Here is a 24,765-nt window from a genome sequence, read left to right as displayed (position 1 = left end):
CTAGTGGACACAACTCTGAAAAATAAACACTCATAGAATGACTGAAGGGTGTTTCTTCCATCTTTTACCTTTTTTTATTTTATTGCCTGTTATAAATGCTGATACCAGCATATTAGCAAATAGCTAACATCAGTGATCATAATACTACTGATGACCAGCAGAGTGTGCTGAAGCACCACTGTTAAAATAAATTTAAAACTCTTAAAGCAATTCAAAGAGCGAATTTTAGTGTGTTGCATGGTGTGTGTTATTAAAAATATTAGTTTTATAACTGCCATAACTCCACCAACCTTCAAATCAGCAGTTCCACTTGAAACTACCGAGCGGTGCAGTAGTCCACTTATAAACAATACTGATACGTATCCGCAAGTTAAAGCACGTGTCAGCAACTCACATACAAAACAAGTTTACCTCTCAATAAAGTTAATGCCCTTGTCACCTTAGCTGAAAAATGTCTTCAGTAACATGTGCTGGTGTTTTGAGACATGCAAGCACAAACACACCCATCACTTGGGGCACAATGCCAGTTGCTAAACTCTATTTTAAATGACAGCATTAATGAGAAATATTGGATAGTCAGGCAGAATGCTGCACCTGTTCATGTAGCCTTGTACATCCTGAAAGCGAATGAGGACGCAAGGAGCTTTACCCCGTAACGAGGCCAATAACTAGCTTAAAGCCTTTTTGTGCATGTTGTTTGCTTTAATGTGCCCTTGGCTCATGAGCCTTGATAATGTTAGTAAATACATACAGGAGTGTGGTGAAACTGGGCTGGAATCCACACATGGAGGAGGAAGGGAGTGTCACCAGGGAGAAGAGAGAAAAGAGAAGTGGATGATTAGACTGGTTTTACTGCTCCTCTGCCGACCTAGAAAAACAGCAGACCTGACCTTGCATAGCAGAACCCTTATATATCTAATGATCTCTGAGTAGCTTAATGATACAATGTTTTCTCTCTCCCACTCTTTCTCGCCGTTTTCCTTCCCTCTCACATTGCAGCTTTTCTCTCTCTTTTAGCACAAGCTTTTGCACACGCACACTAGTCCACACAGACACACACAAAGTACACAGCCTTGAAAAACCCAGTCAGCAGTTTGGGCTCGGAGTCTAGCAAATGAGCTGTCCTATTGAAATAGAAAAGAGAGTGCTCTATGCTGTGGAAAATGCTGCTATGGCAAGGCTTACAGAAGAGGGACGGAGGGAAAATTACTTGTTCGGACAAAGAAACATGAGAATGTCCTTTCACTACAAATGTACCAATTTACATTTGGACGGGGCAGATTACATCCATTTCTTCTATACTTTATTTCTTTTTTAGCCCTTTTTTTACCACCCTTACACCTCTTCTCATTATCATTCATAAAACGCCACTGTAAGTGCAGCGAGAGAGAGAAAAAAAAACTCCGATTCAAAAAAATTACCCTATTTTTCATTGATTCACTGTTCCTTTATCTCGTCCTAGGTACTCCATTGGTTTTTAACGCTCCAAGTGTAGTTGGGCTCCTGCAGTTTAATGGTGGTAGCACCGTTATACAGCTCAGTTGAATTGTATCAAAGATGACTAACCAGCCATAGTGCCATCCCTACAGCGGGGTACTAAATACTGTGTAGCAGTACAGTACACACCAATAGGAGTGCATTTTTTGAGATGATGGGTCTTCAGTGATTGGTTTAACTCAGCGATCAAGAAATTTGACCACTGGGAAGTTTATTAAAAAAGAGAAAGAACACATTCTGGCCTTTTTGTCATTGTATAGAAGGAAAACTTTGGCTTAAGTCATTCATTTTTGGGCTTAATTCCCTTTCTTTGACTACTTAATGCGTACACCTCCGCTTTGTCCTGGTATTCCCCTTCCTTGCCGCACGCAGTAATTAAGATTCCATTTTCCTTTCAGTACGAACGTTAAAGTGGAGGGTTATCATTGGGCTTCTGTAAGCTCAGCCAATGAAACACCTATAGTGACCTCTCTGATTTCCCCAATAGGGGGTCCTCCCTCCCAATAACCCTCTCCCCCTCTTGGCCATCTTGTTGTGTGGTCTCCTCTCTTCAGTTCTCTCATTACTCCCTGTGTGAAGGCCCGGGCGATGGGTGGCATGGGAGGAGTGGGGCGGTTGCAGAGGAGGGCTTCTGTCCCTGGATGAGTGAGTGTGGATAAGAAGTTGTTTGAATTCATAATTGTGCTCTTGTGAAGGGGGAGATTTGTAAAGCAAGGCTGGGTTCATTGTGTGGCAGTGCGGGTCCGGTGGAGGGTGCGAGCTGCTCAAAGCTAATGTAATCTACGCTATTAGAGAGGGTTAATTAGCTGCTGAACTGGAGCCTGAAGAGCAGGCAGAGAAGGAGAGGCACGCAGAGTGAGACAGAGAGAGAGAGAGGGAGACGGAGGGCGGGCGGGCAGTAGGGATAGAGAGGTCTTCAGGGAGTCATTAGAGACTGCTTGTTGTAATACAGCCACACAGTCAATAAGGCTTCTCCTCTGAGGAGTTAGAAGAAAGGCGAAGAAAGACATGGTGGGAGAGAGAGAGTTTCACACCGAGCTTGTGGACGTTAGCAGCTCTGCCACTGGACACATGCTAGGGAAATTCTTCCAACTTGTAACCTTGTAAAGGTTTTTACCGACAAAATCTGTCGTAAATTGATCAGTTCTCCACAAAAATGTATTTTTATAACACACCGTTAAATTGTAAAACATAATTTCATCATTGGGGTCAACTTTTTTTTCTTCTTTTTTTGTTTTCAAAACCAAAAAAATGCTCTGAAAAGTCAAAGTGTTTGGCTTCTGACTTTAAATACTTTAAATGCCTTAATTTTTACTTTTTATTTATTTATTTGTGACTTCTTGCTGTCACGTCTTTTGTTATTAATTATTCCCTTTCACAGCTAGTAAGCAAGAAAACAAATCCCAAACCCAACCAAACAAAACAGAAATTGCACTCCAGGTTTCAATGTAATGAGTTAATTGTTTTTTTTAATCAATATCCTTTAAGAAAGCATGCGTAAGTGTTCTGAAGCTCATCTATTGACCCACAGAGTTAAGTACCTAGAGCAGCTTGGTTCATTTACATAGAACCAAGCTTACATACATCGATTATGTTGTTGAGTTGAGATAAAATGACCACAGATAGAGAGCAGACATCACATAGTTTCAGTGAAACTTTGGGAATTCAATGTGGAAACTTCTTATTCCAGCATAGTGAGTGGTCTTATTAGTCTATGTTAACATCCACAGAAATTAAGATTTGCAAAATTTCAGGATGCAAAACTGTTGATTTCTTGAAAATGCATTAAAATGCTACTAATGCTAAATATTGGCTGTAGAAACCAAACCTGAAGAAAGAATATCGTATATTCCCTGCCTGCTAATTGTTTACATTGAACACAAAATGCATCAGTTTAATTAGACTACCAGGCCTGCATAATTTTATGTTCTTTTAGTTTAGCTTCTTATAAGTGTACAAAGCCGAGCCTTAAAGTAGCTCATCTGAAGCACTGCAGGCCCCTGGCTAGCAGTTATATTTATCACCGTGTCCTCCAGTAGTCCATCCTATGCTGCCATGAGTCGCTCTGAGCAAAACTTCGCTTAAGACGGGTAGTTAGTGTCTGCTCCCTTGACAGATTTAATGCAGATTAATTACTTTCCCTGGCCCAAGCAATCCATTTTTGTGTGTTTGTGGATGTTTTTAGCTTTTTTTTTTCTTGACCTTGGGGTGAAGTAAGACAGAAAGACAGAGAGAGGAAGGAAAAAAAGCCCTCCACACTAGACTTATACTCTCAATTTAATAGCCGAGTGAGGTGTTTCTCCTGCATCATCAGATCAATGGAGAGTAAATAGCCCGCACTTCTTGTTTCACAGAGCGGTATTGATCTTTTCCTCAGCCTCGGCTTCCCTTTCCCCAGCATCTCATGTCTTTCAACCCCTGGGACTGTGCTGATTGCCATAGATTGGACAAGCTAACAAGCGCATGATGAGGAACCAGGCTTTCTTTTCTTCTCATAGGCTGTTTCTTTTTTTTCCGTGTGGCACTGGCATGAACACACTCAGACAGACATACACAGAGGGACTTAAAAACATCAGATCTACACAGCTCGGCACCATAAAGGAATATGCTGTTTCTTTCTTGTTCCCTCTGTTGTGCCTGTTGTTCTGTCTTCATCTGCACTGAGAGGATCTGCTGTAGCTGTGCCCGTCTTAGGGATGTTTGCCAGACTGATGGAGTATACCTACTTAACTACACAATAACAGCAACCCAGAGATACTCAGAGTGTTTCTTCACCTCACTGGGAACTTTATTTTTTTTTCCAGCTGGCACCGTGTTTGTTCCAGAATCTTCCATCATCTCTGAAAATATCCCAAGTGGCCTGCGGAGAGCGACACACTCTGTTTGCTCTGGAGGATGGCAGTGTGGCGGCATGTGGGTAAGTTCGGTGTCAGTGCAGCAGACAGTTTGCCGAAGTCCAGATCTGAGGGGGATAGGAGGAGAGATAAGGAGGAAAACCCCTCCCCACATTCCATCCAGCTGATATTATTGCATAGATAAATAAGGGTTTGAAAAATTGTGCGTGTATGAGGATACGTTGATGAGAAATCATTGGCTAATTAAACTGTCTGTGTGTACGGGAGTGCACTTGATTACATTTCTGTGCCTTTTCATTTCTTCCAAGCGTATAAAGTTGTAATAAATCTTGCTGGGTGTGGGTGAGACAGGTGCATGTGTTGCTGTGTGACTGAGGATCAATAAGAAGTGTGTTTATTGAATCCAGCAGTCTTTCCGTAAGGGCGGGGAAATAAACCAACTGGAATAAGCGATCAGATGTGCTTTTAAGGCTCATTACAAGCCTGTGTGGCATATAGATCTGCTTTTAAACAGGACCTTAGATTGGCTTATGCTTGAACACTGCAAATATTATACAGTATCAAAATTCAGAACCATATTAGAAAAACTTTAAATTACTTAGCTCTCTTGTTATTTATTTCCATGTTTATATGGCAATATGAATTTTTCTTTAGGGTATATGGTTTTATGGTAGGCTAATAGTGCCTGAATTGAGCAAGTTGGAATGATTTTGTTTCACATTTTTCTGTCATTGTCTTCCTTTTTATTTCTTTTCTGGTAACATGAGCAGCTGTTTGACCTACAGCTTGTCATTAAAACTGAAGACAATGAGCATAATCACAAAGGGAAAAAAAAACACGTTTTTTTATCATAAATAATCAGGACAAATGTATGATCAAGGGCTGTGAATTGTACATTGTGCAACAACTGACTGAAATAACTAATATCTGATGTTTAACCAGCAGAAACAAAGAAAATCGTGAAATACACATCAACGGTTTGGTGCTTATTCAGGCCATCAGTCAATCTTTCTATTAAGATGAGATGAGCTGTGCTTTTATGAAGCAAATTTAAATATCTAATTATTATTATGTTGTAGCTTAAAGGGGAAATCAAAACTGGTAGAAGTGACCTTGCCGGGCCTGGCTGTTCATATGCCATTGAAATAGCTGTATGCAAGTCTGTGCTAATAAACAGCTAAAAGGCTAATACGAAGAGTGACAGCATTAAGCGATGACAGTGCACTGTAAAAAAAGGTTTCACTTAACAGTTTGTGCCATGATTATCCTTGCTGATGGTGACACGTATAAGTTTTACTAGCGTTAGATTCTGTCCTCTTCCAAATTCAAAATTAGACCTCTTTAGTATTCTTTGGTAAGCTATACCAAGCTAAATCATGACTTCTTTCCTTTTTTATCTTCTCAGTGCTATCTCACCTTTTACCTGTAGCTGATTTACCACAAATAAGACGTAAATGCACTCCCATTCTTCCCTCTCATCGTGGCCTCCTGTGTTTGCATGTAATATTTTAGGCGACTCTGGAAGGGATGACAGTTCTAACTAGGCCTATTAGGTAACCCTCAGGGTGCCCTCAGCACTGATTTGAGCACCATTAATTTTCTATTATGGAGTGCTAAAGATGTGCCCCTGCACAGTCATTCACCTGGCTTATTGAGTCTCACACACACCAATTGTGGACTTTTCCAGGGCAGTGTTGCTCAGGGTTTAGTGCGACCCCTCTGGGGAGCTAATTTATTATTTGCAGATATTGATCTGGCAGGGTAGGCCAGCCAAGCCGTGGCCGATGTTGACTCTGCTCTGGCCTGTGGCGACTTTAACCCTTTACAGATTGAAGTAGACACACACTAGATGGAGGGCCAGTCGCTTTCAGTAGAGCTTTGAATTCCTTTGCTTTTACAGTGTTTTCCTTTTTTCCCGTTCTAATGATGAACTGATGGAAATATTTTTTTTTTCAAAAAGGAAAAGATACGTTTTATCTTTCGGGTGGTGAAGCTTTAAAAAAACAAGAAAAAATGAGCAGACACATTCACACGTGCACGTACACACAGAGAGGCGCACAGTGTCTGGCCTGTCCAAGGGAAATAAAATCACAGTTAAGAGGAAGGAAAACAAATTTAGAAGGTCAGACAAAACATTTATCAAGCTGTGTATGTCTGGTGGGTAAATAACGGAGGGACAGTAAAGGGCATGACTCTGAAACCGGCAGATACCTGCAACAGATCATCACACAGTCTCAAGATTCACTGCAGAAAACGGATATTTCTCTGAGGGTCGCCTTTGCAGCATTTACTAATATTCTCCTCTGTATTGCAGTTTTATTTTGAACATAAAACTGAGTTATTACAGCATACACCCATGTGACTGAAATGAAAGTTGTCATGGAGAAAGAAAGAAAAAGATTGAAGCTGCATAGACATGTCTGCTTGTGGATAGATTAGAATATAGTACATACTGTACAGTACAGCATAGCCTACACTGAAAACTGAATCTTTTTCCCTGATTTTGGGCTTCAACTAATAAAGGTTATGCATGTGCATTGTGTACATTTAAGTTGGACTGCATATAATTTAATTTATTGTGATTATAAATAATGAAATAATCACCAAAGAAAGGGTGAGATTAAATAAAAACAATACTTCTAAATTTAAATCGATCACAGTGTAAGAGAAAACTTTTCCTTAAAATTGGATAAATATTCATTACATATGTTGTACAGTGCTTTTACAACTTAAGCTATATATAAAGGCTGTTTAAGAGTGTATAAGAAGAGTGTATAATAAGAGCAAATTGCAGCTATTAAAAAGAATATAATGTCATGCAGAAATATTCCCCATCAGTCCTGTGCTATGATGTCATTGAAATGACTCGAGTCAAAAACAGACTTCTGAGGGAGATGAACAAGACAGGACATGAACATTGCATGAAATCCAATATCCAGATGTGAAATCTGTGCACATGTGCATCGCGTCGGATTGTCCTGTTTTACTTAGTTTATTTATCCATTTATGTCCTCATCGCGCATCTACTCTATTAACTTACTATCCAACACTAGTACTCACCAAACACAAACAGTCATGCCCAGGGACTAATAAGCAGAGTCCCCCAGGCCTCCTCAAGGCCTTGCAACAACCTCATTGTCACCCTGACCTGTATTTAATGCTCCCACTGAACCTCGGAGGCCAGACAGCAGTTTGCCTCTGTGTGTCTGTGTGTCTGCCTGTGTGTTTCCGAGCCAAGTAATTCACAGGAGATATAACCAAGAAAAAGCACAAAAAAAAGAAAAGAAAAAGGAAAAAGAAAACAAAAGCTGTAGATTAGAAAACCATGGGGGTGTCCTGTGATGAATGCTAGGTAGAGGGAGGGGAGCATGATGATAGATGTCCAGAAAGGAATTACGGAGGATAATAGACCACCATTTTCCTTTTATACCAGTTGTTATGATAGCGTTCGGAATAATCTTTTACGACCTAGAATAAAAAATAAAGGTCACGAAATTATCTAGAGATAAAAGTGCCTCCAACTAATCCACATTTGTCCATATTACTTCTGTAAAGACCATTTCATGGTTGACAGGCCCGTCTTTTGTTGAATTTGGCAGAACCTGAGGAGATGGTACATATCCATCTTCCATGTTTGTGTGAGTCACTGAAACAGAGGTGGAGGTCAGAGAGAAGACATCCCTGATGAGGAAACATGATGGAGTGGATTTTCCACTGTTTTGCTGAATAACCTCTGCTAATGCTGTTACACAAGTAGCAGCAATCCGCCCATTGAGCCCTGGCAGGCAGGAGGACAGAGGGAGGAAGCCACCATCTTTACAAAACATCACATGCCACAGCCAAAACTCAAATGTCTGAGTGTTACTAGAAAGTGAAGTCTGTGGAGGCTCTCATCACAGCTGCTCATGTTCTGAGACCAAGAAGCACAAGTTAAGGGGAAGAAAAAGTAAAAGAAAGTGAAACACATCTAACTGGGACAAATACGATATTACACATTATCCCTTATTTTGTAATGTCTCTGGCATATTTTTGAGCTTTTCATCAACCAGATCAGTCTGCTACGAAAGAACAGGGTAGGCTTTCCTTTTATGCTGTGTCTCTAAATATGTCATTATCAGACTCGATCTGCTCTCAGCTGCTGGAGATAAGTCCAGCATTTGGTCCAGACTGATTAAACACAAGCGGGCATGCCTAGATTGAACATAAAGACGTGTGGAATTTTTATATCCAGCTTCTTTTACTTAAAATGGTACATGCTTTTAGTTTATCATGAAATTTTTTCATTGGATTTACATCCATTAAAGAGCTTTGGAACCTGTGCCATTACAAATTGCTCTATATGTAAAAGGAGTAAATGTGGTTCTAAAGCAACACAGTTGTCAATAAGCATCAAGCAGCCGTCGCTGACGTGCCTGCTGTCTCATCAGTAATCAGGCCAATCTGTTTTAGCAGAAAATGGCCATACACAGCACAGCATTGATGAAAACGTCTTATTTCAACTCCATGGTGCCTTGAGAAGGCAAAGCAAATCAGCAAATGTTCGTGAATTTGACAGAACAAGCGTGGAAATTCTATGACAACTAGTTGGATTCGGTGAGCCGAGTGCCAGTACTTTGCATTAAGTTACACTAAGCGCTAATTGGATGCTACCTGGCTCTACATCACTAGCAGCTCTGAACAGGATCAGGATCTGGCTCTGACTAACAGCAAGCTCTCTGGTGTTCCTGGCTGATTACCCTCAGCAAAGGGAAAACCGAAACGATGATGAGAAAAAAATCCCTTCTCTTCTCTCACACAAGCCCTTGGCCCTGTTGGCACTGTGCTAGCTTTTTGATTTTTCCTGATGTCCCTGAAATTGATTTTCAGCCATGATTGCATCGCTTCTCTGAGGATAATCAAAGATTTTGAATAATTGCTGCAGTATGACTATACAATGGGGAATGACAAGAATAGTGGCAACTTCCCCTTGCTGTCTTCTATAGAATAATTTTAGTGGAGCACTACCGTATGACTTCACAACATACCTCTGAAATGGTTCCCAGTTGTAAGCATGACACCATATGTTTGATTGGACATCCTAATAAGAACCCTGCCTAGGTTTTACAGTCGCTGAAAGATACCTTTGTGTCACAGCTTTGGAAATCTGTTCTTCAAAGAAAACTATTATTTGGGTAGTCAATAAGTAATCTACAGATTTTTTTTCTAGGCTTTCATTTGACTAGTCAAATCAGCTGTGGGGGGAAAAAAACAAACAAGAAAAGTTGATGTCCCGTTTCCTTTTTCCTGCTTAATCTTGCTGCCATCGATTTAAAAACATCCCGAGGAAGTCGCTTTGTACTGTTAGTCTTAGCTGCCTCATATGAGAGAGACATCAGCATCCTGGAGCCACCCTTTTATGCCACAGTGAAAGATGGTCTCTCATGTAACGCAGGAATGTAACCAGTGTTTGCAAGGGGAGAAACAGATTGATTATAGGGCGAGGGAAGATTAATAAGCTGCACGGGGCAGTTATGACACCCATTGTTTCACACATGCCTTGTAGAGGTGTGCCTCCCAAAATGCATCATCGTATAAAATATTGACCTAAAACATATCATTACTCTTTCTTGTGCGTGCTTGCTTTGCTCTTGGAAGGAGGTTTCTAAACAGTAATAAACTGTCCTTTTTTCTTTTCTTTTTTTTGAGAAACTGCTCTGGATTCTTGAACAAAAGCAATATATACTGTATGGTTTGTCAGAATGGACTCAGAATCTTATCATGTGCCAAGAGAGCAGAATCAGGGGCACTAGAAACAGGCGGAGGCCATATTGTCTACTGCCAACACTTAATAAAAGCCCCCGTCTCTCTGCTAGCAGTGTACTGCGAGGAGGGATCTGCCCCTGACAGAAGAGCCAGACAAATGCAAGACCTCTGGCCCTATAGTAGGAGGCTGGATGTTGGGGTTTGACGCAACCTTGAGGAATAAACTGCACGACCCCGACAACTTGTTTACTTTTTCATAAGGGCCCATTGTTGCTTACTATGTAAGGCCGGGTGCTGAGAGTTATGACTAGAATGAAATTCCTGCGGGCGTCATGCTGTAAATGGCAGTACTCACTATTTGGTAGTATTGATTTAGTTTACAATGCTGAGCCGTTTAGAGCCTGAACTCATTTCGCACAATAACCTTGAGCTGTTGCTGACACTACTCAGTATCACACGATTACAAGTCAATAAAGTTCTCTTATATCTTAGCTCATTTGGTGGAAAGAAAAACTAAGGATTCCTGTAGATATTTTATAGGAGCAACTAAAAACATGGAGAGTTGTCTTGTCTCCTTGGGTTTGTGAGTTTAAGACTTGACAGCAAGACTAATTTACCCTGTAGGAGTTTTTTCTTTGTGTTTTTTTTCCTGGATTAAGTGGAAAAGTTGTGCCATCAGAAAATAACCTGAAAGTCACTTTGAAAAACAGGCCTCCTCAGGTTTCATGTAAGAAAGGCTAAAACGACAAGTTTAAAATACAAACTAAAGCGTACAGAGGGACACCAGACCAGATAACTATAAACTGATTGTTCACGTAATCTCAAATGCAGCATTAGACAACATCCAGCCATGATAGTCAGTATGCAACATGTTTATGTTAACACTGTCTTTGATTAAAAAAAAAGGGGGCCACTGGTAACATTTGGTAACTTTAGTAATAGACTAAGGGATGGCATTTTGGCTTTATTGGACAAAGTAAAAGTGCAGCTGAAGAAAATACAACTGTTACAATCAGAGTTATTTTAAAGCCATATAATGATAAAATAATTTAAAAAAAAAAGATTAAACCACAACATTCACTATCAACAGCTTTTGGATGCAGTCATGGATGAGGAAATAATACTTTGCATAACAAAAATCTTTAGCACAAAATGTTTTAAGTGCTAATGGCATTTCTGTATGAAGACTGAAGTGTATTCCAATTAGTCAAATGGCAAAGCTAGATGTTATCTAAAATTAGCTTTCATGTGAGATTTTCTACCCTTGTTTTTTCTATTACTAGCTAGAGGCATGACTTTGTTCCCCTTTCTATTTAATTTGCTGCCAACCTGTTTTATTTATTTATGTGCTTGCAGAAATTGCCTTTTGACCTTGATGATTACAAAAAGTAAGTGAATCGAAAAGGCATTGATACCCAGAATTCACTTGGCTGGTGCGCAAGGTTATTCATCTTGCTAGCTCAGTGCGGTTTCAGTTTTGCAGTGGTCACATTTTGCTTCTCGCCACACTGTTTTCATTATCTTGGGAGGGCAGAGGAGAGGTTTTTGCCAGTGCCCTTATAAACTTCCATTTCCAATTCAGTACACCATAGATGCCCCCACCCCCCCACCTACACACACACACACACACTGCACCATCTGCAACAAAGACACTGACACTGAGAATGTTCATAACATGAGAAAAAAGTGACCATTTCTGCGCTTTACAGAAGCCCGGATGATAGAAGGCACGACACTGCCACAGTTTTGTGGCGGAACGATCACAGAGCGAGAATATTCGCAGAATTTGGAATTCTCTCTCTTGGTCCAGGATCAAGGCATTGTGTAACAGAGGTGATGTTCACCCTCAAAAGATCCATTTTGAATAACAAAAGAACAATGTGTATGTATTTACAAAGTCATTCAGGGACTTTATCCATGAAAACTGAAGATCATCTTCTCATTCACCTCCAGGGTGCATTCAGCGCTGCTTCTATTTTTTAAATCACTCCCTGAAGTCTCCTTATGAGTATTGGCGCTGTGTATTCTGCGGTTTCAGTGCAGACCTCAAACTTGTGTGGTGACATCAACTTCTGTTTGAAACTCACACAAATTTAATGTGGATGATCACCGCCGGTGGCAAGAGCTGGATCTTCAGCAAAACCTATTTCAGTAGTTTTTATTCGGCAAATCCACAATTTCCAAGCTTGGTGAGAGACTACAAGCGTGTTTGCACAATTTGTGCACTTTATTTTTGGCTATTCATACTTCCATAAAATGTATATATTTACTTTTATTTAACACTTTTAATACTTGGAGACATATATTTTTAACACGATATATATATATATAAAAAAAATCTATTGTGTGTTCTGCGAAGTTAAAGTTAAATGTGTGAAAAGTATAGTGAAGGAAAGAGAAGCAAGGAAGCTGTAGGGTGAGAAATAAAAGAGAAGCTCATTTGGGCTCTCCAGGATTTCAGTGTTTTCTCTGTTGCCCTTTCAAGCTTAGAGAGGCCCGGTGGGGGCTGGTGTGTGAGTCTGGAGTGCAGGGAGCACGGGGCACTGTGTAGGCCGAGGCTCAGCATCTGCCAGCCCAGACTGTCCGTGGTTTGTTCCTTTTCCAGCACATTCTTATGTAATTATCTGTGATAAACTCCTCTGCAGTCAAGCCACAAATCCACATGTCAGAGGCCTGGCTTACTCAACAGCTCTGAGAAAGCCACATGCACACAAGGCCTTGAAGAAGCATGAAAACGCACACACACACACGCACACATTTATAGATACAGACAAATGTGCATTTTCACACACCTACTCGCTCTTAGAGTCACACAAACAAAAGTTTGTGCTGCAGTGACAAGTGGGTTTTGTGTTTTCGAGCCAGAGGATGGAGGGTATAATCCTGGTTTCCAGATTGACACTCAGCAGAGTTCAGCAGACTTCAGGGGTTCCTGTCATGCCCAGCACTTCCGCCTCCAAGTTCTAAGTTACTCTAAGCGCTAAGTTCCCGAAAGTCCCCATGACAAATAACCTGCTGATATACTCCACTTTACCAGAATCAGCGCTACGAGAAGTCCTGCCTCTACTTTCTGGCTGTGTCAAAGCTTGTCACAGCTTATCAGATAGAAGTGAGAGTTATTTTGTTCAGTATTTCATGACCCTCTCTTGTTTCTTTCCTAACACTTACCTTGGAAATGTTGTTTATACCATTATAATTAGCCATCCGTGCATGCACATTCTTAAGATAATCATATTTTGTACCATATTTTGCTACAAATTGGGACACAAAAATGAAGAACAATGGCCTGGTTTTGAGTTCAAAGAAATAATAACCATATTATTCTCTTGCCATGTTTTTTTACAAGGGTTCTTGGATCTTCGTTTTGCTGTGTATTATCTAGTCTGATGCCAGCAGAACAGGGGCAGGGGATGACAATGGAGTGGTGTACTGCGGAAGAGTGAAGCCTGTGCCAGCAGGATAAGAGAGAGAGTGAAAAACAGAAGAGGGTGGGGGTTTCATTAGCATAACTAGCGGGATGCCCAGAACCTTTCTGGAGTGGCATGTTTACGGCACCACGCTTGGCAAGAGCACACTCATTTTATAGGGTTTATTAAGGAGACAAGGGGAGACACAAGCAGGATTTGGGATATTGTCGGCATGTGTGCGTTTGTCCTTGCATGCATGTGTATGCGGGCGAGCGAGCATCTACTTTTATTCGTCTGTTTGCTTGTTTTGTTTGCATGTGTGGGGTCCGAGACGAGGTGCATGCTTGGTTTCAGGGACTGCGTGGCAGCATCTAGCCCAACTACTTTTACATGTTTGTATTTTGGCTTAAGTGCCCTTTAAAGCCAATGAAATAGAAAGTGCATTCATAAGCCAATCCTCAAGAATGATCCCATTTCAGAGGAGCAAAGAATGGGGCTCTTTGTTGTGCTCTGGCTCCTTTCATCTCTCTTAGGTCATTTTCACAGAGCAAACAGGGAGACTCATTATCAACCTGCACCTGAGAGGTCAGAACCTGAACTCTCCCCCCTTTCCTCTCTCCCCGAATGCCCTCCTCCCCCTTCCCACCCAAGCCGTGCTGCCGCTCACTGCTACCCTGGTCCGCACTCGGGTTTATTAGCGCAGAACATCTTTTCCAGTGACTGAGCTTGCCCTTATTGTCTACAGCGGTCAGGGTCAAGTCAAGGGCGCTCAGCCTAGATTGGAATCATTTGTCACATGGTCCCGGACTGGAGCTGATTTCAGCAGAGGCCAGGGTGAGGTACACAGCGATTCCAACACCACCTCTGACACGAGGAGCAGGGGAGGGCAGCCACCGGACTACGCAGATGGCCTCAACATATTACACAGCCAGTGCTTGCCAACAAAAGAACCGCTCCTTTTTCGTTTTTTTTTTTTTTTTTTTTTTTTTTGCTTTCTAATACAAGAGGAATAATTTGAACATGCTCTTTGAATAGTAAGGACATATGCCTCCAAGCGTTTAGGTGTTGCTGGCACCTCCCTCTGACAGTCCAAAAATTCCTTCATGAGTGACTGTGGTAATGACTGCCATCTTTTAAGTTCAGAACCCCCCCCCCCCCCCCCCCCCCCACACACACACACACACACACACACACGTACACACAGTTTTTAATTTAAAAAAAAAGAAAGAGTAAAACACATTTATGCAGAGAACTTATCGTTTTGCTGTGCAAAGTGTTGCAATTTCATCCAGTAGCTTGGGGAAGGTTTTTTTTTCTTCTTTTTTTTGCCCCTTCCACCTTCTTCCTGTCTTCATGGTCAGCAGCAGCTTGCATGAACAATGGATCGTGCTGAGGTAGCATGTGGAAAATTACTTTAATACACCATATAGAATGGCTTATTGCTTTGGTCAATAGGACTGCAGTGAAGATGTTGTAGCCTGCCGCTTGGGAAGGTTAGACCTGTCAAAGGGCCACAGTGACTGATACCCAGACCCTGCTTATGAGGTCTGTGCACATGTGCGTATGTGTGCTGGTGGGAGAGGGAGGGAGTCTGACAAGCAAAGTTATAAAGGTTACATATGACACACACCTTGCCATTAAGCCTTAGATTAGACTATATTTTTTCTTACTTTTACATTTAAGACTGTGTTGGACATGGCATACCATCAAGTTAGCACTAAAGTTGCTAGGCCATAAAATATCTAACCTAATAAATATAAAAAATCCTGAATCAAATAAGCAGTATGTTTTTAGCAACTTGCAAAAGCAAAAAAAGTGAAAATACAGGGGGGAGAAAAACAAGGGGAAATGAAAGATTGAGCATCAGGCAATTTTAGCTTGTTTTCCCTCAGAGAGGGCAAGTGTGGAGGTGAAGGTCACAGAGACTAAGCACACAGCTCATAAACAGCACAGCTGGAGGAATCATTGAAATATAGCCCTTTGTTTTCTTGGGGCCGTAATTGGCCCAGGAGCCTTCTTCCCCTTCCCGCTCTCTCTCTTTCGCTGTGCCTCTCGTTTTCTCTGCACGTGTTTTGCACCAGCGTAGTGCAGTTTAGAGACCTAGTTGGCAAAGGCTAATGACTTTGGGGTTAAAGGGCACACCTGCGGTCACGGAAACAATACACATTACAATAAATACAGAAAAAACATAAACATACTGGGAAATAACAGTCACGGGCATAGCTACCACCACCAGGTTTTGTTTTGTTTTTTGGTTAGTCGAAACTTAATACAGGCAAAATACTGTTAATATTTTTATAATTCTCTCTCTAGGTAGAGCAATTATTATTTTTCCACATTAAAATAATTGAAGTCCAAGAGCAGGTTGTGTTTTACCACCAAACCAGATGCAAACCACGTGCTAATTTCAGTAGTGTCAAAAGTCAGCTATATTTTATTTTTTAAAAGTTTCTGTCTCCAAAAATAACACAGTGATTGTTTCCAATGATATGTAAAGCAGTTAAAATCTTATAATTGGTACCCTTTTCAATTACCTCAGCCAATGGTTTACTTATCTCTTCTTTCTTCCTTTAGAAGGAATAACAATGATGGTGAGTTTAAATGAGCCCTTTCCTAACTTTCATACTAGTCTGCTTTTAATGGTTTCAATAGTGCACAGTGGTATTTTATATACAATGCCCAGATAATCTCATAAAACCTAGCTAACAGGCAATTGATTTTACAGTTAATTTCACACGTGACTTTTTATCACATACAATTTCCAGTTTGAAATCTAACTTTCAAGTTATCAACAACAACCAGACCGCTGATGAGCCTTTCTATTATTAAATCAGAGCATATGAAAAATATAAAAAATATTTTCTTACAAGCCTATCAATTTTAATAATTTAAAGCAGATCTTTATTTTTGTTATTAAATGTAGTCACAACGTGCTTACCTCCATTAAGATGGAACACCTCTTGAGGCTTTACCTCTGGAAGACGGCTGTCGCTCCTCCTAACTGGAGGCCTGAAATATCTGAGTAGAGAGGAGAAAAACAGTTTCAGATCCAGCCTGAGATAGCAGGGCTTTGCCGTATAATTACCATGTTAACCCAGATCATTCTCTCTGATCTCTGCAAACATCAGGGCGCAGGCCCCGCCAGGCCGGCTTAGGCACTGATCTGTCACAGTGCACTGTGGGACACTGGATGTATGTTAACTTGTTGGCAATAGGACTTTTGGTGTGATCTGCATATGTTTTATTTTAAACCCCTCGTGTGTTCTAGCGTACACAGTGCACAGACACATGCATTTTCAAACCACAGAAGTGAAAATTTAAAAAAAATGCACATGTGTAAGCAATGTCTGTATAAATAGTTCAGCCTTGTTTCATCGTTTAAATTTTATTCTTTGCCCATACTCATAATTTTTCTTTTACCTCTACGACTGCATAAAATGTTTACATTTATGTTAAATTTCAAATGTTTTGTTTTTAAATCCCCCTCACCCACTGCTATCCTGGTTTTGTTAATTTTTTTATTGTACACTTAAACTTTGTTTTTAAGTCTAAACCAAACAGTAGGGATATATGTGAGATCTGAGAGTGTTTCCTTCATTGAGTATTATCCTCTTGAATGTGAGTTGAGATTCGTCTTTGGTTGCTTGCTTCCTAAGCCTTATTGATCTGTGGGCGTTTTTTTTTTTCTCTCCCCATTCTCTAAAGTCACTAAGCTTGCATCAATTCATCTTAATCTGTTTGCTCCTTAAACCTGGAACAAGGCACGTCTTGTTCCTGGTTGTAGGAGTCTCTCGGCTGGCTTCCCTCACATCCTTCCTAGCCGGGTTTCTCCTGGGTGGCAACAAGAGGCTTTTCATATTGAATCAAGTGTTATTGAGTTCCCCCACACACCTCTTATATTCCCCCCTCTTCTTCATTCTCTCCATCTTTTTTCTCTCTCCTCCATCCACTTTTAACAAAGCATTCCTTTAATGACTGTGGGATTACGGGCCAACCTTTTGCAGCCAGTCTGTGGACTAGCCTGTAATCTGACCTCATTACATCCCCTGTGACAAACTCTTGGGTCACCACAGAGTTGACTACACCTTATCCTTCTGAGAAGGCAAACCGCACACAAGCTCCCCCCGCCTCCAACCTGAGATAACTCTCAGTCACCTAAGTCAGGCGTCTAGCCAGAACACCCTTTCCTCTCCACCATATCTGTCCACCAAAGCGTGGGATCCCTTGATCCTGTTTCCTTCCCCGTGCTTCTTCTCCATTACACCACAGCCAAGATGAATGGTTGTTTGTGGGAATAGATGAAAACACAATTGTGCGAGTCTGGGCATGGTGGTGTCACTGATAAATGTGGAAGGGACAACTTGTACCACAGGCTCCTAATTTTCTGCCACAGGGGGAGTAGAGGAGCAGGCCTGTTCTGGATTATTATACAGCCACATCCCAACCCATATTTTGTGTCTCTCATTTCCTCTCTGACCTTCCATGCTATAAGACAAACACAAGTTGCACGAGTTCTGGTGGTAGATACTCCTTAGATTTTACTTTTGCACTATTCGTTTTCGGGTAATTTTTCCCATCTTTTCTCTACAGCCTTCTGTGGCCTCAGTGGTCCTGCAAGCTTCCTGTCTTCCCTCTCTGTGTCTCGCTTGCTTTTACTTTCTCTCCTTCTCTCTATATTCCTTTCTTACCTCAGCCCGTTGCCGTCGCCATCCCTTCTTTTCCCCTGCATGTGTGCCTTCATCCCACCAGTTTTTGACGGGCAGGTGTTGACAGTGAGTTGGCATGTTGTCTGGCCTTCTGTGCAGGATTGCGTTATGGCTGCACTGTGCTTGAAAGGACAAGGGAGGCCAAGGTATGTCCATTACATCACCCCATCAAGACTGATTGGGCTCTGGACGGGGGTCCGTGCATGCTCATAAGTGGTTGGCGTGGTCCAGCCCATATGCCTTTAATATAGGAGCAGATGTGGAGCACGGACCCCGAGCTCTCACACCCTGTAGCCCCTCCCTCTGCCCCTCTGCCCTCCACACTGACTACATCCTGGGCCATGCTAAGTAAGCTCCTAGTTAAACAGGTTTAATTGAAACTAACTGGCACACTAAGATGGTTGGGTGGAGATGATTTTTATTTTAAATTGCCTCCCTCCTGAATTGTTTCTGTTTTGTTATGCTCAGACAAAAAGAGAGCGAGGCAAACATTGAGTCGAGGCGATGACATAAAAGTGATTTGTTGGCAGATGATACCAAACTCATATATCATCAGGTCTTTTGGGACATGGTCTCTTTAACAGGCCAAATGGACCAAAACAGGTTTATCTAAGTGTGTCAGTTGATATCTCATCACTTATCAACTGTTCTTGGCATATTTTATAGACATTAATACTGTGTGTAGTCAAAATAAACATCATGGGCTTAAAGGGTGCTGCCTGTTCAAATATGTCTTTCTGGAACAATAGTGATGGGGTGAGGTTTCCTAGAGAATTATTAATGCCATGTCCCATTCTTTACTTTGGGCTTATCTATGCAGGAGTCTGTGGGTGGGGAGCTGATGAGAGATGGTATTCCATGTCCAAGTAGCAATTTGTTGAAACAGTGGTGAGTAGGGAAAGGGACTGTGCCATATACCAGCCAGGGAAATCCCATATTTAAACCATTTTATATAAGGTTCGGATGAGCCAAGGCCCAAATCCTGGTGACTGCGGTTTGTCAGAGAGATGTTGTACCTCCAATTGATGTCACTGAGCAAATAGCCCTGTCTGTCCAGTCACTCTCAAGACTAGGTTTGTTTAGTTTGTCATCATATTCTAGCTTTTTCAGGTCTGCTGGGTTAAAGGAGTATCAAGTAGTAGTGCAGGAAAATTTGAAAAAAAGGTGAGCAGAAATACAAATAAGGGCATCAGTGGGTGAATGAATGGATGTAGGCACACAGGTACGAGAGAAACAAAAAGAGGGATGGAAGAGGAGAGTGACACTATATGATGGTAGAGGAGCAATGGACAGGAAGCTGCAGGGGTTGACTCATATCTCCTCAATTGCATCCCCATCCTGTTAACTGTGCCAGAGCAGCGCAGATACGGCCAATCAGGTCTCGGGGTCTCTGGCAGGTATTTCCTGGAGAGGGATTACCAACCCCTCCTATTGGGTGGGACAAGGCCTCCTGGTCTGAATTCATCAGCGACACGGCCTACGAGATGTAGGAGGCAGGTTAATAGACACTCATCAGACATCTGCCGCTGGGTTACCGTCCAATAATCTTTTCCCTCGATCCGCTGCCAGCAATTGATGACCACATTTTCCCCCCTAAACCCCTCAGCTGCCCTCCCTCTTTCTCACTCTCTCCCTCCCCTCCTGTCTGTTCTTCCCAACCTCTATTCTGTTACAGAGAGACAAACGTACTCTTAGAAATGTCTGTGTCTGTGGGTAGAGACACTCACGCATACACGCTTTCAACTTCCACCCCTCAACACTCCTGTCTCTCACCCCTTATACTCCTGTGATGGCTGCAGACTTTTTCAATTTGGAGGGCCATTTCTGTTAGAGTCTGGTGACAGATTTTGGAGCCCAGTGGTGGCTCAGTGTGACTGTGTGATGAAAAGTCTGCTGTCATACAAGAGCTAAGTGTAAGCCTCCCTTCTAAGAAAGCATGGCCTACAATCCCCGTGGTTCAAAACCACTTCCTGCTCACGCCATCAATGAGGAATGACAATTTCTGGCATTTTTCTCTCTTACTCATTCAAAATTTTCTTGTTCTTCTGGTCTTGTGGTCTGTGTCTTTCTTGCTCTTATTCTCACGCTCTCTGTTTGTGACGGCAACAGTTAACTCCACTTTCACAGGTTTTCATGGCTATTCTCACACCTTAGCAAAGCCTGTCTTTGCTACGGCTGATGTGGCTTTTTTATTTCTTTCTTTCTTTTTTTTTAATTGTCTTGAATTTGCACTAATTGTATGCTTTTATTCATCAGTCCTCCTTCCATCTTAAATGTTTCCCATGCCTCTTTTTACACGTAATGCCTCTCCTAATGAAACCACCTAAACGCCAGTGAAAATTGTGTGGCTCTCCTCTCGTATTGACTGTTTTCTCAACCAGGTTCAGAGGGCAAGTAGAAAGTGAAGCTCCTTCTCTGCCAGGTTATTTATGACTTTTCCTCCCCAAAGTTGTTTTTCTTTCTGTGATTGTGGAGTGGTGTGTTAACTCTGACGTGTCAGGAGATTACTCAGCTGGCTGTCAAGTGCACATGGTCAATTTGCCATGATGAGAGAGGCTCGATCACACGGGCCCTGGAATCTCTTTGTGGAATCTCTTGGGGTGGGAGGGGGCGGCGAGTCCGAACACACACACGCACACAAATGCATAGGACGCCAATGTGGTAGTCATTTCAAGCGCCAAAATCAAATGGAGGTTCAATTGTTTCCACATTTCTTAAGATAACATTATGAGAGGGAGAGAGTTTGGAGGGCCAGGGCAATCAGATATGTTCTGTTTTGGTGAGGTTTCTATGGTAGAAGAAATAATGGGGTCAGAGGATGAAAGGTGAGACATGTGTAAGAACAGTTCCTCGGTTCAACTGTAGGACAGTGTCACTTGTTTCTGACTTCTCCAAATGCGCACAGGTTATTTTTGCTAAGGGCAGCCTGTTAGAAATGCCCTATGGCCATTTTCTCTCTGCAGTTAGTGCATTTGTGCCTAATAACTCTGGGTATTGCAGAAAAATGGGGGAAAGGGGTCAGTAATGAAAACTTTAGTGTCCCAAACACATGTTGGGAGTAGTTTACATCTTAAAAGTTTTTTCAATGACTCAATAAGTGGATCTAAATACTTGAATATTAATGGATCACTGTCTTTAGTTTGGTCTTTTTCATTGAACTGTTAAGTTGTACACCGAAGAAAATACGCTAAAGTCTTCAGATGTATGAGAAGGGAGGTGTTAGGAGCAAAAGAGTTATTCATAACTGCTGATCCTTTTTGTGCGAGGCATCAACACACGAGGGGCGTGTTGAATGTAGGCTGGTACTTGCATCGAGGTCTCAGAGGGAATTTGCGACTTGTAGAATGGGCAAAGGGGCGTTTCCTCTGTTCACACTTGAGCTCTGCCCAGCCATGCTGAACCCCCCGGCCTTCATCTCCACACTAGGCTATCATCCCATCTCGCCCAGCGACAGAGTAATGAAGTGGGAACCATTACGGTCACCGTGGCTAATACTGGGTTAATGGAATTCTGATAGAGGACCAGCACACGTCCGCCCATTAAAATGGGCTAAAACAGTTAGGATGTTGTTATGAATTGGGAAGGCTTAACCTTGGGAGCTTTACTTTGGAAATTCAGGGATTGCCTTCCTTTTTGTGGGTGACACATCACTCAGTCAGGGTTTTTATTCATCACATTTTTTGCTTGTGTGTACATTTTCTGGTAACTGTGAATGTAGGTGTAAATATAGAAATATAAATGTGACAGTTCAGTGTAAAGTTTCCAAAGTTCAGAAGTCATTTTCTTTTTGCATACCTAGAAAAGTGCGTACACTTGCTAACAAGCATGTTTTCTGTAAGGCTGCTGTAATTTGCTCTTGGTCACAGCCTTCTTGAGCCTGGACTTTTTGTCACAGTGGATCTCCTTCTGATCCCCAGAAGTGAAATTCCTTCAGTCAGCAGTCAGCACTTTACTACACAGTAGCTTGCTACTGCAGAAATCCACAAGCCAAGAGATTTTGAGTTGCAGAGCCGCCATATTTAAGGCTTCTGATACATTCCATGTAGCGTCCTTTGCCTTGACCACATGATTTGTAACACTCCTGACTCCTGGTGCCAAGAACTGCCTCCGACTTCTGACGTCTGCCATCTTTAAGTGCTTTGTACAGTGCCGCAGTCCCTCAAATCCCCCCCGTTTGTCTTCTTTCATACTGTCTCTCTTTTCCTCTCTTTCTTTCATTTCCTTTTTCCCTTTGTGTCCCTACTCAGCGATGGCTTACAGCTGAAGCTGATTCAGGCATGGAAGGGATCAGATGATTTCAGCTGGAAAAACTGCATTCTTTTTGCATATTGCTTTGAACCTTGCCGTTATCCAGTTGCCTGTTTTACAGTAATACCCTTAAAAAGAATAGAGTAGGATGGAGAAACCTTTGCACAGTCTCTGCCTGGTCCAAAAGCACTTAATTTCAAAATCTCTATACAGTATTGGGATGGCAACCAGAAAAAGAGAATAGATTGGATTTGCTTTGGTATTGTCTGGCTCATAAAATGGTATTTCCAAAAAAAAAACAAACCAACACATCCAAAAACTAACATTTATTCATTCATTTATAAAACATGATTTGCTGGTTGTTTGAGCAGCAGGTATTTCTTGCTGAAATTAGAACATTTTAAAATTGGACATATGTGAAGATAATACCTTTATTGTGATAACATGTCATACATGATGACGGTACTTCATATCATGTGTTGCTGTGTTTCGGACAAGGCCGAGGTGAATACAGGGTGTATCCCCTTTGAGGTCCCAAGAGGTTCCAGGGTGATCAAGAATGGGTGATGGGCGTTTCTCCTCGTTCACACTTGATCTCTGCCCAGCCATGCTGAACCTCTCGGCCTTACTCTCTTCCCAGGGTCATCATCTCCACCTCCATCTCCCGCCGCAGAGTAATGGAGTGGGGAACATTAGGGTCATGGTGGCTAATACAGGGCTAATGGCGATCAAACAGACGCCCAGCCCACCTCTACCTATTAAGCAGGCAAATAAATGGAAGACCGTTAAAGGAAACTAGGCAGGGAGAGTCCAAGCACCAGTGGTTTTACTGCTCTGCGAGCTGCTTATCAAATATAATAATGTTTTAGTCCTACTACTAATCTTTGCGTTACAACAGTTGGAGGTATTTAAACATTTAGATGTTTATAAATAGATTTCCTATCCTTTAATTTAAAAATTTTAAAGCTTTTTTAAGTAGGAACTTTGAGACTTGAGTTAATTTCTTGTGTCCACAATTTTAGTTTAGCTGACATAACTGGATATCTATGTAGCTGTTTTGAATTTTAAATTAGTTCATGCGTATGCCTTTACGTTCACTTTTCTCCACTTTACCCACCCCGTTCCTGCCTGTCTGCATCGCTTCCTGGTCAGTAACTATAGGAGGAAGGCCATTATACGAGATAGAGGTGTTAGCCGTGCTGGGCCAACCTGTATCGATCGCTTGCGAATGAACGCTGAGCGGGGGAGAAGGACTATTTGCTTTTAAGTTCAATGGCTCTCCACTGCTGTTAGTGTTGCAGCCACAGGAGCAATCGATATCTGGACAGGGACCCGTGTCAAGAGACACGCTCCCCATTTAGAAACATCATAATACTGTGCTGATGCTGTTACCCCACACCCAGAGCTTGTGTTTTGATTTTTTTTTTCTTTTTACCTTCTCCCTTCAGACTCTGTTTTGGTTTTTCATGTGCCCCTTTGCACCTTACAAGCCGCTTTTTTATTTTATTCTGTAGGCTGCGTTTTAGCATGGCGGGCTGGAATCGGTGTGAATTGTAATTAGAGATGATACACATGGCTGGAAGGGAGAGATAGAGAGAAAACACTGAGCTGAATAAAAGGCAAACAGTCATTTGCAGCAAAGGTAGGTGTCACAAGGTAACTGATTATGTAAAGAACACAGTGAAGGTTTTCAGCAGTGTGTATGTGTGTGTATGTGTGTGTATTTGTGAGCGTATGCACTTCCGCTTCTCTTTTTTGCCCATGAAATAAAAAATATATAATAAAATGCGCTCATTGAATTTCTTGGCTGTGGTTCAAGTGCTGAAGGGAAAGAAAGAAAAGGGCGCGATTGTTTCTAGTTCAAGGTGTGTAATGCACAGAGGCGTACATACATAATGCGGTATTGTCAGGGGGTTAGTGTGAGGATATTAATGCCCTGGTTTGTCCAATGCTTTTTGGTGCAGTGTTGCTCCCTGAAGGGAACACTGAGAGTAGGCTGCTCTAACTACTCTACCCCCTCCATACCCTCTTCCCCCAAGGCCCTGACTAGAGGTCACTCTGTTTAGCACAAGATGAAGACCATTTTTACCATGATGTACCAAATCCTCTCCTTTCCTCTCCTCTCCTCTCATGGTAAACATAACTGTCCCGCCTTGCCTCATTGTGTCCCGAGTGTTCACCCTCTTTTTAAACCTTCTCAGTTTCTCAGCTCATCCCAGTGTGTAATCCCTTTCTACCCATATGCATATGCATAGCTACTCTATGGCTGTGCATACATTAGCATCAGACTCCCCCTTTGCTGCCGCCACC

General features: G+C 41.9%; 1 protein-coding gene across 3 annotated transcripts in view; it reads left to right on the top strand.

The window, feature by feature from the left end:
- The window catches only part of LOC102292338 (ultraviolet-B receptor UVR8), a 300,520-nt gene that overhangs the window by 77,337 nt on the left and 198,418 nt on the right, over positions 1 to 24,765 (top strand). For all 3 annotated transcript variants that reach the window (XM_005922836.3, XM_005922835.2, XM_005922834.2), the window contains exon 5: positions 4,302 to 4,414. In XM_005922836.3, coding sequence (XP_005922898.1) covers positions 4,302 to 4,414 — 113 coding nt within the window. The remainder of the gene's footprint in view (positions 1 to 4,301; positions 4,415 to 24,765) is intronic.

This window comes from Haplochromis burtoni, unplaced genomic scaffold (assembly GCF_018398535.1).
Source record: "Haplochromis burtoni strain Fernald_Lab_line unplaced genomic scaffold, NCSU_Asbu1 Contig_63, whole genome shotgun sequence".
Taxonomy (NCBI): Eukaryota; Metazoa; Chordata; class Actinopteri; order Cichliformes; family Cichlidae; genus Haplochromis; species Haplochromis burtoni.
Note: the sequence above shows the minus strand (reverse complement) of the source record. Positions and strands in the feature narration are given on the sequence as shown.